The 14744-nt window shown below is 39.7% G+C and overlaps 1 protein-coding gene across 1 annotated transcript; it reads left to right on the top strand.

The window, feature by feature from the left end:
* Positions 1-52: 52 nt before the first annotated feature.
* IFT20 (intraflagellar transport 20) lies at positions 53-12891 on the top strand. The gene is made up of 5 exons (XM_075196758.1): positions 53-283; positions 3012-3140; positions 7630-7715; positions 10258-10361; positions 12531-12891. Exons 2-5 carry the CDS (start codon positions 3014-3016, stop codon positions 12610-12612), a joined length of 399 nt encoding a protein of 132 aa, XP_075052859.1. The 5' UTR covers positions 53-283; positions 3012-3013; the 3' UTR covers positions 12613-12891.
* The last annotated feature ends 1853 nt before the right edge of the window (positions 12892-14744 follow it).

Below are 14744 nucleotides of genomic sequence, written 5' to 3'. Positions count from 1 at the left end.
AGCTCACCAGAACCCGAACATTGTCTTATGCTTGTCAGGCAACAAATAGATATTACGATATTATAGATATTTAATATAGATGTCTACCAGTAATTACTAATCCCTGATGAATTGGGCAGATTGCCCTCACATAATATGGCTACCGAAGGATGCAACTTCCGCATTGTCTCTATGGTACCTGATGCGTCTCAGGAAAACACGTCGGTAAACAATAGCCGGCTGTAGCCGTGGCAGCCGGAGTTGGGAAAGGGAAAGATAGCGGACCGAGCAGCTGTGAGATCAGGTAATGGAGGGAATCATTGTCTTTTTCCTGTGTCCAGTAATCTCAAGGCTTTATATTCTCTTCATTTAATGTTCAGTTGTGGTTGACTTTGTATTATTATTAATTGTTACCTTGGCAACTTGAAAAATGGTATTTATTATTATTTATTATTATTATCATCATTTATTTGTTGGGCGCCACAAGGTTTCCGCAGCGCCGTACATAGTACAAACAGTAGACCATACAGGGTTAAACAGTACAGAACAATAAACACAAAGTACCAATGCTTCAGAAACTCCGGGACAGACATATGGAGTAAGGATGGAGCAGAAGAACAGGTATGGAGACACGAGGGAAGAAGTGCCCTGCTCATAAGAGCTTACATCCTAAGGGAGGGTGGACAAAACAGAAACGAGAGGGAGCGGTGGTGCCAGGGGAGAGAAAAAGGGACCAGGGGAGAGAGGGAAGAGCGAGCAGAGAAGATGAGGGGTTAAGTGGATGGTTGGTAGGCTTTGAGGAACAGGTGGATTTTAAGTGCTTGTTTGAAGGAGCACAGATTGGGATCGAGACGGAGGCAGGTCATTCCAGTGCAGGGGAGCAGCTTTATTTCAACAGTCTCATTTTTTTTCCAGTGAGATTGTTGAAATAAAGGGTTAATTTAGTGTGACATTCAATGACATTATTTGCCTTAAGTATTGCACCCCAACTGTGCAGGAGGAGACCCTGGGAGAATCATCATTGCTCTTCCATGTCTGTCCCTCCACTCTTGTCACTACTTGCCACAGGTTATCTAAGCTGTAGAGGATGGAAGGTATGCTGCTTACATGCTCACCTATCTCACCTATTCTCTCTACCACAGGCATGGGAATCCATAGACTTTCCAGTCGGTGTGTCATACATGAGGTGACTGACAGTTTTACAGTAGCTGGAAAGTCCCAAATTACTTATCTTTGCATTTCTGTAATTTTGCTGTAAATTTGTAATCATTTTGCTCACATACAAAAAAATGAACAGAGAAAGACATCTGTTTTATCCACACAGATCTAAAGTAGACCGAAGATTGTTAGGAAAGAGAAACTGGTAGTTTTGGGTTCAAAATAGGGACAGTTGGTTGTAATATATGTGTAACCTGAGCTATTTAAACACTTTTTTTTTTATACCTTATTATTAAATTATTGTACACAGTATACAAAGAACTTAAGCATTTTCTAGTATCCCAACCAGAAAGTATCACATCCACTGACAACCCTCAAACCTCGGAATGGGCAGCGTAATGAGAGGACCCAGTAATCTATCAAATAATTAGAGGGAGCACCATTACCTAAACCAGGAATGAATCTTAATCCATTGGACAACGTATCACATATTAATTCACAATATAAGGAAGCCACATCATATAGGGTTGGATATATCACAGTAACCATATGTGTGAATGCCTTTTTCAGATCAAAAGAGATACAGCATGAAATAATTATATACACAGGTTGCATTTGCCACTTCTGCTTCTATCATATTTTCAGTTGCTGAGATGTTAGGAGCAGAACATACTGGAAGACTGAAAATGTAATATAAGCATTTTCCAGAGAAAATTGATGCTACTTGAAACTTGAGATTTTCTGTAAGGGGGGGGATTTTCTTTTCAAACTGCTGCAACATGTTAAGGACAGGAGAGGTTATCCTGCTTGTACTGTTGGAGACATTGAATGTCCCGCCAGATCAAAGAACATAGGAAGTGCAGGAAAGTAAGATTTTGATATTTTACTTACTTCACCCAAAACAAATGTTAAGTTTTGAGAGGCGTTATCCTGTAATCATGCTTTAAGACAGTGTTCCAGTGGGATCTGATGCAGGTAATAAACTGAGTCTGCAGTAATTTGAGCTGCTGTGACATCTATGGTCCTGCTGTTTTGTATCTACTAATCCATACTGTATTAAGTGCTATTATTTAAGCAACTGCATGTCTATTAGTCACAGTCTGCCTCTTCAGTTATAGAAGAACCTGCTGCAAAGGTTTGAAAGAGAGTATGATGAACATATTTATGTTTAAAATTAAATACTTCAGTTATTTTATATTATTCAGCCCAGTAACTCATACAGCATTTGATATATAATTAAAGGGTTTTGGACAACTAAATAAACCTACCCCTGCATACCAAATAGGTGCTTCCCTTGTTCCCAGCCCATCTCTTATCTGTCACAATAGAGCTCTATAGAAGCTCACCCACCCACTTTCCAGTAATACAATGTCTTTTTTGTTTTTTAAACTTTACCACCAATACCCTCTCTTACTTTTCTAAAGCTACATTTCTGTTCTCATCAGACACTATCATTAGATTCATACACAGGTTCCATGTGAATGGCAACGAATTGCAAAACTGTGCATGTTCTGAGAGTAAAACAGTTTTATTTTAGTGTTCTACAGACAGATTGACAGTAACTGTTATTCCCGTGCTTTGTAAAAGGATAAGCTGACCCCCAAGGTCATGTATTTCCAAGCTTTTTGTGTACACTAAATCTAGAATGTACAACCATTATTCTCAGACAGCCAGTGTGTGTGGCAGAGTATAATTATAGGTGAAGTGCATATGAACTGTGGAATATGGCAAGTACTAATATAGTTTTATCTTTAAGATCACTTCTCTGTTCAGAACTATAGAAAACATTCAACTCAGACTACTGGCTGTTGCCAGATCTAGATGTTTCACTTTATTCCTTTCACAATATATATGCTCCGTTTTATTTTCAATAGCAATGGCCAAAGACTCACTGTTAGAAGCTGGGTTGCACTTTGATGAACTCAACAAGCTACGCATCTTGGATCCAGATGTTTCCCAACAAACCGTAGAGTTGAAAGAGGAATGCAGAGAATTCGTAGACAGTAAGTCACCTTCTCACATGGACACAGGGAAAAGAGATAAGAACCATTCAGGCAATGATTCTCTTCTCATTTGAATTTACAAGACAGTGTTTAGTTGGCGAAGTAGAGGGACAGTAATGTCGGCTAGTCTACACCTGCTTCACACTTTCTCACTATTCACTCCCTCTTTGATTCCTTACAATCAGGCTTCCACCCTCTACACACCACCGATACTGCCCTCACCAAGGGGACTAATGATGTACTCTTGGCCAAGTCAAAAGGCCATTTTTCCCTTGCTCCTTGACCTCTTTACCAGTTTTGACACAGTTGACCATCCCTTCCTCCTTGACACCCTTCAATCCCTTCCTTTAGTGTCTACTCCTCTGGTGTCTGATCCCTTCCTGTCCTCTCTCTCTTGGGGTTCCTCAAGGCTCTGTTAGTTGCCCATTACTTTTCTCCCCTTACGAATAAAGTAGGTATATTGTTATAGCGTTCCTTTAGGAGCAGCCCAGTCAGTATATAATAGGACTCCACTAGGTCCGAAAGGATTTTCTATCAAATACAAATATATACGTAGTTTATGGCGCTCACATATGTAAAAGTAGTCAGCCAGTAGTGATTTTCTTATGTAGAGGATTGTCACCGCAACTAATAATGCTCACAAGAAGACACAGAAAGATACATATAGTGTAGTATATTAACATTCAGATATTTTTCACCAAAAAAGAACCCATAAATTCCTCAAAATATAGATATTTTGTTTTTATATAGATAGGAATCCACTTCTTAAAGGTGCAGAAACCATATCAAACTTGTCCACCATGTGAAGATACAATGCTTACTCGAGAATCTCTTCACTGCTTGCGTTGTATTGTTATTCTAGAATTCCAACTGTGATACAGCTTTCAGTATATCGTTCCCGTGGTGTAGATGTTGATGAATAAAGAATAAAATACATCTAGTGTATTACCATTTAATAAATATATATATATTTTTTAAATGTCTAAATTCACATGCAATGCAAATAATCCCTAATAAATAAGGTGGATATCCCTACTAGAAGCACCAAATGTATAAGCTTGAAAGAAGAAGATGTTGTCCGTGGTGTTGAATTTCTCACTCCTTCAGCTGATATCCAGATGAATACAGGTTCCAAGGGATCAGGATAATAAACCAACGCATTTCGACTCTCTACTGTAGTTTTTATCAAAACCATAAATAAAACAACTAATCCATCCGTCTTTTAAATACATTGTGACCAATCAAATGTTGCTAAACGTGCTGCCTAGCAATGTCCTAGAATTGCACATGAGGATGAGGCTTGGCTGTCAGTACAGACTGGTGGTGTCCACCTCTCCCTGGTTCCCCATGCACGCTGCCTGGGGTTCTTCATTGACTCCGCCCTCAATTTCACTTCCCACATCCAGTCCCTTGCCCATTCCTGTTGCTTCCACCTTTGCAACATTGACAAGATTTCGCCCTTTCCTCTCCCTGGATATCACCAAGGCCATCATCCATGCTCTTGTCCTCTCCAGCCTTGATTATTGCAATCTTCTCCTCTATGGCTGGTCTATCTCCCCTGAAATATGTGCTGAATGCGGCTTCACGATTAATCTTCCTCTCCCAATGTTCCTCTTCTGCTATGCCTCTCTGCAAACCCTCCATTGGCTCCCCACTCCCTTCAGAATACAATTCATGTTGTTTGCCCTCACTTATAAAGCCCACTACAATCTGTCAATGACCTTCACCTCTTCTCATCACCTATCATCACCTGCACTTCTACCCTCAAGATTCTGCACATTCTGCTCCCTACATCTGGAACTCCCCACCCTGCTCAATCAGACTAGCCCCCTACCTCAAATCTTTCAAACATTCCCTCAAAACTCACTTTTTCACTCTTGCCTGTGTCGCCATACAAATAAATTAAGATGATGATAATGAACAATCTTCAGAGGAGTGAGCATGTCACTCAGGAAATGACCTGCCAGTGTTAGTTGTTAAGCTGAAGCCCTAAACTAATAATTATGATTTTAGTCACTTACATAGAAGAACTTCTTCACCATTCTAAGATTTATCTGTTTCCAGCAAAGTATCAAAAGGAAGATTTCAAATTGAGAATTACTTCTCATTACTTATAATTAATTATTTACCAGAATAATCTATAGTCTATTAAATTACTGTAACCATTTTTTCTAATTTTAAAGAATATTCTCTGTTTCAAGTAAGAGATTACAAGATGACATATTTTTAACTAGTAAACAAAATGTTTAAAATGACATCTGATTGAAGGGGGGCTTGTGAGCAGTTATTCCCCTGATGGCCACTGATTTGGTTGAAGATGCTGCCCAAAGAGCCGTGTTTCTGCCCTTACAAATTCTGGTAACTATACCTGGTATTTATTAATAATTTGTAAATGTAACAAGTGTGCATAGATGCAACATTGTTTCTGAAAGGCAGCTCAGGGGTATTACAGGCAGTTAGGGAGACAAGCTAGGGTATTCATAACAGACAGTCAATGTGGGATAGGTGAGAGTAACGTGATCTAGGAGGCAAGTAACTGCTTTCTTTGATACATAGTGCGGTAAAAGACATTTTGGGGGGAATTCAATTGGCCGCGTTATGGGTAAAAGTAACGCGGCCTGCGCATTATTACGATAATAATGCACTTAATTACTGTTGTTACGGTAGTATCAACGCCGGCTTTTTGCTCACAGCTCAGGGTGCTCCCTGAGCTGTGAGCAGAGAGCCGGGTTAAAACTACCGTAATAACGGTAATAGTTTTAATGCCGCGCTAATTCGGGGGAATTGAATTCCCCCCATTAAATGATTCGGGTTGGGTACGTGACCCCGACTAGCACAACACCGACAACTCCTTGAGAAGAGCGAAACTGGCACTCACGAAAGAATGTTAACACCGAAGGTTTCAAATGACTAGCTGCCAGAATCGCGAAGAATGCAGATGCCGGCACACAGAAAGTCATGTGACTTTCTGGGACTATACTATTATTAGGGGTGTGAACGGAGTAAGGCAAAGAGGCGCTGAATGTAGAAGGTAGAAGGCTTGCCATAAGATATTGTACATCCTGCGCCTCCCTGCATTACTCCGTTAACACCCCTAATAATAGTATAGTCCAAGAAGCATGACACATGACTTTCTGTGTGCCGGCTTCTGCATTCTTTGGGATTCTGGCAGCTAGCGATTTGAAACTTTAACATTCTTTCGTGATTGCCAGCTTCACCCTTCTCAAGTCAGGTAAGTCCTTGTCGGTGTTTTTGTAGTCGCGTTAGTGACTACCACCGAAATCAATCACACACGGATACATGTATACATGGCAACAATATGATTTTTACAATTATGTATGATCCCCAGTTAACGGCCCGGCCATGTTTGACAGCATATTTTAAAGGATAATTCCACCTTTAAAGAATATCTGTAATAATACTTTATAATAATAATAACAACATTTATTTATATAGTGGCAGCATACTTCATAGCACTTTACAATTGGGGACAATAAAAGTAGTATAACAAGACTAGTTAGACAAACAAACTAGTAAGAGCATACTTACCAACTATATGATCTTCAATTCCGGGAGCCTGCGGGGGAGGTGGGCGTGACGGGTGGGGCTCCAAAATATGCGTCATTTTGGACTCGCCCCCCTGATGTAATGACGCAAACGCGTCATTTTACAGTGAGGGGCGGGCCAAACACCGCGATTCACCGGGAATCGCGGCGTTTGGGACCTAATTCTGCCCACTTCACTAGGAAGTGGGCAGATCCGGGAGATTGCCACACTCTCCCTGGAGTCCGTGAGACTCTCGCAAAATGTGGGAGTTTCCTGGACATTCCGGGAGAGTTGGCAAGTATGGGTAAGAGGGCCCTGCTCGCAAGGTTATAGTCTATAGGGAAATAGTAGTTTGATACATAACTTTAAGTAACAGGTATTACATATTGATCCATCCAGATAGCAATGGGAAAAAGTGCTTGGTGTGGCTGTATGATCCAGTCAGGGGTCAGAGGGTTTTTGAATGTAGACGAAGAATAACTAAATGAAAATGTGGATTGTGTAGTGTGGTGGTAATCTGGCAGAGAGACTAGGGAGGTGGCTCAGGAATTAGGTAAACTTGCCTAAAGAGATACATAATATTAATATTTTCCCAAGAAATGTGCCAGTGTTTTTATTATTGTGTGACACCAGACATAACTTTTTTTTAGGAACCTCTTTAAATCCCAATAATTGTTTCTGGCCTTTTAATATTTTCAAAAGGCAGACCTGGTGGAGGAAAGGCAGTCTGCAATTAAATCACAATACTGTGCAATGATTGTGGCTATAAACTACAACTCCCAGCATTCATTGCAACTTTGAAATCATTATAGCAGCATTAAGCAGTCTTTCCCTTATGACATCATCACCAAGCTGCTTGCACATGTGCATGTGACTGTTTGTATCCTATTGGTACAGGTCTTTTAGTTAATCCTAAAACATGTTTGTTTTCCTCTAATTTCAGAAATAGGGGATTTTCAGAAAATAGTTGGTGGTTTAATTGATCTTGTGGATCAGCTAGCTAAAGAAACGGAGAACGAGAAGATGAAGGTGAGACTTTGTTCTTCTTTCTACGTAGTGTTTTAGATATTAAAACATACAATTAACAGTGATCATTAACCAGCAGGCACACCAAATCACTTTCTACGAAGAGGACTCTGAAGCTATCTCGCCCATTGTCAAAATGCAGTATGGGTTTTCTGCCTGTCCTAACTCCACACACATTATTTTACCAGCAGCTTTTCCACCTAGGTAAACATAAGTATGCTTTCTGAGCATAGGATGTTTTCAACAGACATAAACCAAAGAATGGCAATCTTGTATCGCAACTGTGATATTTACATTTGGTGTCTGAATTAAACTAGCTACACACGGTAGTCTATATTTCCATTTTAATAATAATGCTGAAAAGATAACGATTATAGAATGTTTAGTGTATTTGCTCACTCATCATATATTTACTTTTATGATAATACACTGAACATGTTCTTGCCACAAATAAAGCAGCATCATGCACTGGATTGTCTGCAAATAGGTGAATTAAACTGGCACAGAATACACTGAACATTGTGGGCCTGATACAACGAGGTACGCAAACCGAACGTATTGTGTGTTAATTTAAAATTCACGTAATTCCGTTCATATTCAACTACAAGCAGATCTAAAGAAACGTCTCTTGATGAATACATGTCTAGGTCCGCTCTGCTCTAACAGACATTACACTGCAGGGTACGTCCAATACATATGTGGAATATAAAGTCCCAGCAGAACGAATAGAAAAAAAAAATGTTTTCATGAAAAATCATTCCAAAAAATATGTATTTTCCCCCCAATGAAATAGATTTATCAGGATGTTATTAATGTCCACTGTAGATAAAATGCATTTTTACAGGTTCCCTTGATTGCAAACACATGTTGTAGCATGCATACGCAACCGTCATCGCTATCAATCGGCAATTCTTCGGCAGCTGATACGCAGTACCTTAAAGATGCCCAAAGCTTGAATAGGACGCTGCTGAGTGTGCTCGAGCTTGGCACACCCTCACTGTACATTGACTATATGCACACGCCCATTCCCCTCCCCATTCCACCCATTAAATCATAGGCTGTCAGAAGTGTCTTTTGCGCTCGAACTTGAATTGTATTCACTTGCATTCTCTGACATATAGTTTGTTTTTGGACATGCGCATAGCAATTTAATGACAAATACGGCACATATCAGCATTTGTGTTCCTTAATGAATCAAGCTCTGTGTTGCCATAACTAATGAGGTCAGTGAAAGTCTTGGCATATAGCAAAATAAAAATAAATAAATATGTTAAGGATATTCATTACCTCTCTATATGACCATTTATACCAGGAGAATTTTCCCAGACTTATTACCAGAATTAAACGTGACCTCACACTCTGTATCTTGTGGTAGGGGAAGATCATCGCTATTAAGATGGCCCTGGTCCCTAAACGCCTTTATTGGTTCCAGACTCCCCCTATTACAGTCCCTGATTCAATATTTAAAGAATTACAATCCTCCTCCCTGAAATTAATTTCAAACGGTAAAACTCCTAGAATCTCCTTAGCTGTTCTAAAGGAACCCAGGATCCCAGGGGACTGGGGGTTGCCAGATGTCAAATTCTATTATTTTGCTTCTCACTTAAGTGAACTGACAGCCACATACGCACCCTACCATACTATTGCTTGGATGGACCTGGAAGCTCACTTCCTTGGAGTCCATTTCCTGGCTTCCATCTTACTTTTTTTTTAGCGGCTTTGTCTGCGATCCTTGGCAGTGGTATGATCCCCTCCATTTATAACATTGGATCCTCACGGCCGTCATGAGCGGGAATGAAAACGGGACCTGGGCACTGCTCCGGATGAGGCATGCTGGGAAGAAGTAGAGGTAGTAGAGAAGGGAACGCTACTAGTTCTACCTCTACCCAAATGAAGGAAACTGCATACAATAGTTATTATAGGTGGTATTACACTTCAGGCAAACTCTCCAAAATGTTTCTTACGTCCACTCCAAGCTGATGGTGGAACTGTGGTCATCTTAACATGTAACTGCCAACATGAAGCGTGCATATAGCGTTATATGATGGATTGGGCAGGGAAGAAAGGACGACAGCAGGGAAAGTTAACATGTTCTCAGACATTTCGGAGCAGATTTCAGTTTGGATAGTAGAGAAGTGCTTGATAAAAGACAGCCTAGTTATATTCCTTTTCATTTCATGTTCAATACATTTGGTTCCTCTTTACCTAAAATATATTTTGCTCCGGCCATCTCTTATTCACTTGCACAGAGCCATTTCTCTCTCTGATTTTCTCTCCATATTTGCCTGATTATTTTTCTAATCCAATATTTTCTTCTGTTTTGGCATATATTAACAGTGCTAGCAATAATAGCTTCTATTGGAGGGTACATTACATTTATAAAATTTCCAGGAGAAAGGATTGTTTATTTAAAAATCCTCTATAACCCAATAATAAAATTTATGTTACCTGCGCAAATCAATGTAGTTTCAAGGTGATGAGTATTCATGTTTTTTGACATAGAAGTGACTGGTAAAATGTGACCTTTTGATTTGTTCTCGTTTAGGCCATTGGCGCCCGCAATCTGCTAAAATCAATTGCTAAACAACGAGAAGCACAGCAGCAGCAGCTACATGCATTGATAGCGGAGAAGAAGATGCAGTTAGAACGGTATGAACATCCAATTATTTCTATTATTATTATTAATATTATCGTTCATTTGTTAGGCGCCACAAGGTTTCTGCAGCGCCGTACACAGTACAAACAGTAGACATTACAGGGTAAAACAGTACAGAACAAAACCCGAGTAAACCAAGACTCCAGCAGCTCCAGAAATAGCAATTAAAGAGAAGTTGGTGCAGAAGAAATGATGTAAAGACAGGAGGGAGGAGGGCTCTGCTCATAATAGCTTACATCCTAAAGAGAGGGCAGGTACAGAAGGAGTCACAAAAGGGGATCAAGTGCAGGAGGAGCAAGTACGGGAGTGAGAGGTGAAGAGAATAAGCATGGATGGTGGAAGGCTGGTAGGCTTTGAGGAAGAGGTGGGCTTTAAGTGCCCTTTTGAAGGAGCAGAAGTTAGGGGACAGTTGGATGGATCATGGATGGTCATTCCAGTGGAAAGGGACAGCTCGGGAGAAATCTTGGATTCGGGAATGGGAAGAGGTGATCAAGGTGGAGGAGAGGTGGCGGTCGTTACCTGAGCGCAGGGAGTGGGAGGGAGTGGGGACGGAGAGGAGGTTAGAGAGATAAGGGGCAGTTGTGTTGGAGAGGGCCTTGTAAGTAATGGTCAGGAGCTTGAAAATAAGTCTGTAGGGGAAGGTGAGCCAGTGTAAGGCCAGGCAGAGAGAGGAGGTAGAAAAAGAGCGGCGTGAAAGAAAGATGAGTCTCGCGGCCCCGTTGAGTGTAGAACGAATGGGGTCGAGGTGAGAGCGGGGGAGACCGGAGAGGAGAAGGTTACAGTAATGGAGTCGTGAAATAGTGAGTGCATGGATGATGGTTTTCATGGCATCCTAAAAAAGGAAGGGCCGTATGTGCCCAATGTTACGTAGTTGGAAGTGACAGGATTGGGCAAGAGATTGAATATGGGGGGCAAAAGCCAGGTAATGTCTGGCTTGCAGTTCAAGAGGTAATATTTGGAGACTGTTTGGTGGATGCCTATCTAGCCCCTTCCTTCTCTCCAGTCTCACTGGTCAGCCAACTACATGGATTAATATGGTCTGTTACATCATATATAAATTGTTTTTTCTGCTCCTTAATAAACATTTTGTGGTTAGCAATATTGTCGTCTGTATGAGGCAGACACTTAGAGTATAGCTTGTATTCAATGGCTCCATGAGCTGTGTAATCTTTTCTATGCAGTATGTGCCAACTTTTTCAGCCCTCCAAAACTAGTCTACTCACATTTTGGTTCAGTGTAGTTTGTATCGCATATATCACAATGATTATTGTCTTAACCATAGTTTTATTTCTTACTCTGTTAGACCCCTTTCAGAATAGGTATTTTAAGGTATAGTGACATTATATGCCTGCTTGCCTATGTAGCTCACATGCTGTTTGATGCATTTGGCTCAAACAACCTAATTTAGGCTCCTATTCTCAAATCCACATATACCCCTCTCTTAGGAGTACTTCAGTTCCGTTAGTCCTTCCTTGGTTCTGAATGACCCAGAGAATACCCATTATAGGGACAGCGACTTATTCAATTGTATTTGGCTGTTCTTTTGTCCAAGCAGTTCTCTCTTTGTGGGGTTCAACTTGCCAGTAAGCACAGAAGGTTGAGTGGTCTTGCTCAGTTTCCAGGTTTATAGTGCAAAACGTCTATGAGGATGATTGTGCAGGTGCTGGTTTTCTTTTATTTCTTTTATATTATCCATGCCCTCCCTACTTTTTTGTGATATATGCATTCGTTTGTCTGTATTTCCCACATGGCTAATGGAGAAAAGGAATTTATTTTTTTTAAAAAAAAAAAAAAATTTCTCCAAAGTCAGTGGGGAACAGTGAGCTTCTCTCCACGGAATGTCAGTGTTTTGTTTGTTCGTTCATCTTGTTCTCTCATTGATATGCGTAAACTGACACTCCCTTCATTTAAGTGGGGTTCAGTAGGCAGAGGAAGATACTATATTGTTTTTTATTAAAGTGCCCTGATTGCTGAAGGTAGGTTTTATTGTTAATCAGTGCTATATTCACTGTGGAACTAAGTGGTGCTATGGAATCTAAGCAATACAATTAATTTCACATTAAATATATCCCTCTGTCTAATTTCAGGTATTAAATTGTAGGAGATGTTGTTAGTTACATAACTTATATTTCTTAATTATTTTTTGTTTTGTTATTTTTCAGGTATCGAATAGAGTATGAAGCTCTATGCAAAGTAGAAGCAGAGCAAAATGAATTCATTGACCAATTCACTCTGCAGAAATAAGTATTACTGCATTTTATGGAGAACCCCCCAAATGGAGAGCTATTTTATACTGAGGATTTTCCCATCTCTCTCCCATAATGGGATGATATAGTATTTCTACAGTGGATCTTCAGAAAACACTTGTCGGGACCAATTCGTCATTTATATCTACATAGACCTATTTCTATGTAGATATAATGTACTGTAAAGATCGCTCTAGTTTCAGCAAGTTGTGTTTTTTAAAAAATGTCTATCATACGCATGCAGAAAGCCATTAATTTATAAAATATTTAAAATATAGTGTGTCTGAATTTGGAATCACTTGGCTGTGATGTCAATTAATAAGAGAAAGTGTATATTTTGTTTTGTTAATTAAAAAAGGGACGCAGGAGCAATGAGAGTCCAGTGATGTCTTAAACCCTCTCCTTTTTCCTGCCAATCCCCTTTATTTCGTAAGACAGAGAATTGGGAAGGAAGGAAGCCTGTGCAAACATCAGAGGTTTGCTACATAACTTTCATGGTGGGCCCCAGGTAACCTTCTGGTTTTACCTTATATATTCTACCAAAATTGCTTTTGGTGGAATGGTCCTGTAAGTTCTGTATGCTGAGGCAGTTACACCGTTGATATTATTGATTTCAAACAGATGTGTTAATGCACTGCCTTTTTATATCCGCTTACATTTTATACCTATCAAAGCAGTAGTGTAGCTCAAGACAGCAGTTATCAACTCGGTAACTCCTATAGGTCATCATTCTTCTCTGGCAACAGCAATTCTGAAGGCAGGTTTGTTGCTAATAGGCTGTGTGTGCCAATCAGTACGCAAACTTTACTGCATCACACGCCGTATAGGCACTGCGATGGACGGAGGAAAACACAATACAGTTGAGTACATGGGAGAGGAAGCTAGATAGTGCATGAGTGGGGGGAAGAGGGCTGGGAATAAGTCTCCTTTTTGGATCGATTAAAATGATTGCAAGTACATCTGAAAAACTTATGTTTTGTGGTTGAATGTGTGGTCAAATGCATTATTTGCAGCTTTTAAATGTAAGTTTTTGTGAAACAAAAGGGTCTTACATTTTTCTATACTCATGTTTGGAGAGTCTCACATTAAAAAAGGTTGAAAACCTCTGTCTTAAGAGACAGATATATCTATCTATAGTCCTTCATGTGACCTCAAATTATGATACAGAACATAACTGAAACGTTAAATACTCCGTATAAGGAAACATTTCAGATTAATATAAATAGTAGTTGTATAAAATACTCTCAAACTGTAGCATCTAATTAAAAAAGAAAATAAAGAAATATGTATACAATAGGTTAAGGTACTCTCATTCACAGATCCATCCACGTGGCCCAGCGACTACATTGATGTCCAGTTCGGCCACAGGTGTGCAGCCGAATTTAACAGATCTGTCCATTCAACATACTGGCCCAAAAACTGTATTCTGTGGGGCCCAATTCCTATTGTATGATCACCCAGCCCACATACATTGTCATGCCAAAGATTCCAATCGGATTGTAATTAGGATTGGCATTTTTGCTAGGGGTTTTGGGCTCCGTTGTGAAACTATATGCAGCCAATTTGGTCTACAAATGACAGTAGCTGTCAGAATTGCAGCATGTATGGAGTGCTTTGGGTTGCATACACATAGTACCGATTAACATCCATGGTACAGCAAGATTGACCTTAGACCTCATGTAAAATACAGGTGATTGAATAGATGTTAACTACAACAAAATGCTCCAAGGTGTGTTTTCTTGCAGGTAACGTCTGTATCTATCATCCTAGTGTACTTTTCTTATAGAAATCAGTTGGCATTTTTTACAAGATATCTGGCTGAATATAGTTCAACCTTCCCTTATCATGAATGTGACAAGCTGGCTATGTGTACGCAGCCTAAGTATTATGTTGTCTCCAAGCACACCAGTACATCTTTATCTACCATATAATGTTACCACTAAATCTAATACAATCAATTCCACAACCTAATTCCAATAATCTATTTGTATTTCTAAGAAAGATAACTAAAAATAAAAACATTCCAATTCTCCATTGCCAGTGTTGTAATATACAGCATTTAAAGTTATTTATTTTGCATAGATGAATGATAATAATGTATCAGTGTCATTTTGCATTTTCATACATACA

Source organism: Mixophyes fleayi, chromosome 2 (assembly GCF_038048845.1).
Source record: "Mixophyes fleayi isolate aMixFle1 chromosome 2, aMixFle1.hap1, whole genome shotgun sequence".
Lineage (NCBI taxonomy): Eukaryota > Metazoa > Chordata > Amphibia > Anura > Limnodynastidae > Mixophyes > Mixophyes fleayi.
This window is presented reverse-complemented; position numbering and strand designations above follow the sequence as displayed.

Excerpts from the sequence above, each read along its gene's own strand:
- IFT20 (XM_075196758.1), top strand. The coding sequence starts at position 3,014 with ATGGCCAAAGACTCACTGTTAGAAGCTGGGTTGCACTTTGATGAACTC. Across the intron at positions 3,141-7,629 it reads ATGCAGAGAATTCGTAGACA|AAATAGGGGATTTTCAGAAA; the intron begins GTAAGTCACCTT and ends CTCTAATTTCAG. Across the intron at positions 10,362-12,530 it reads AAGAAGATGCAGTTAGAACG|GTATCGAATAGAGTATGAAG; the intron begins GTATGAACATCC and ends GTTATTTTTCAG.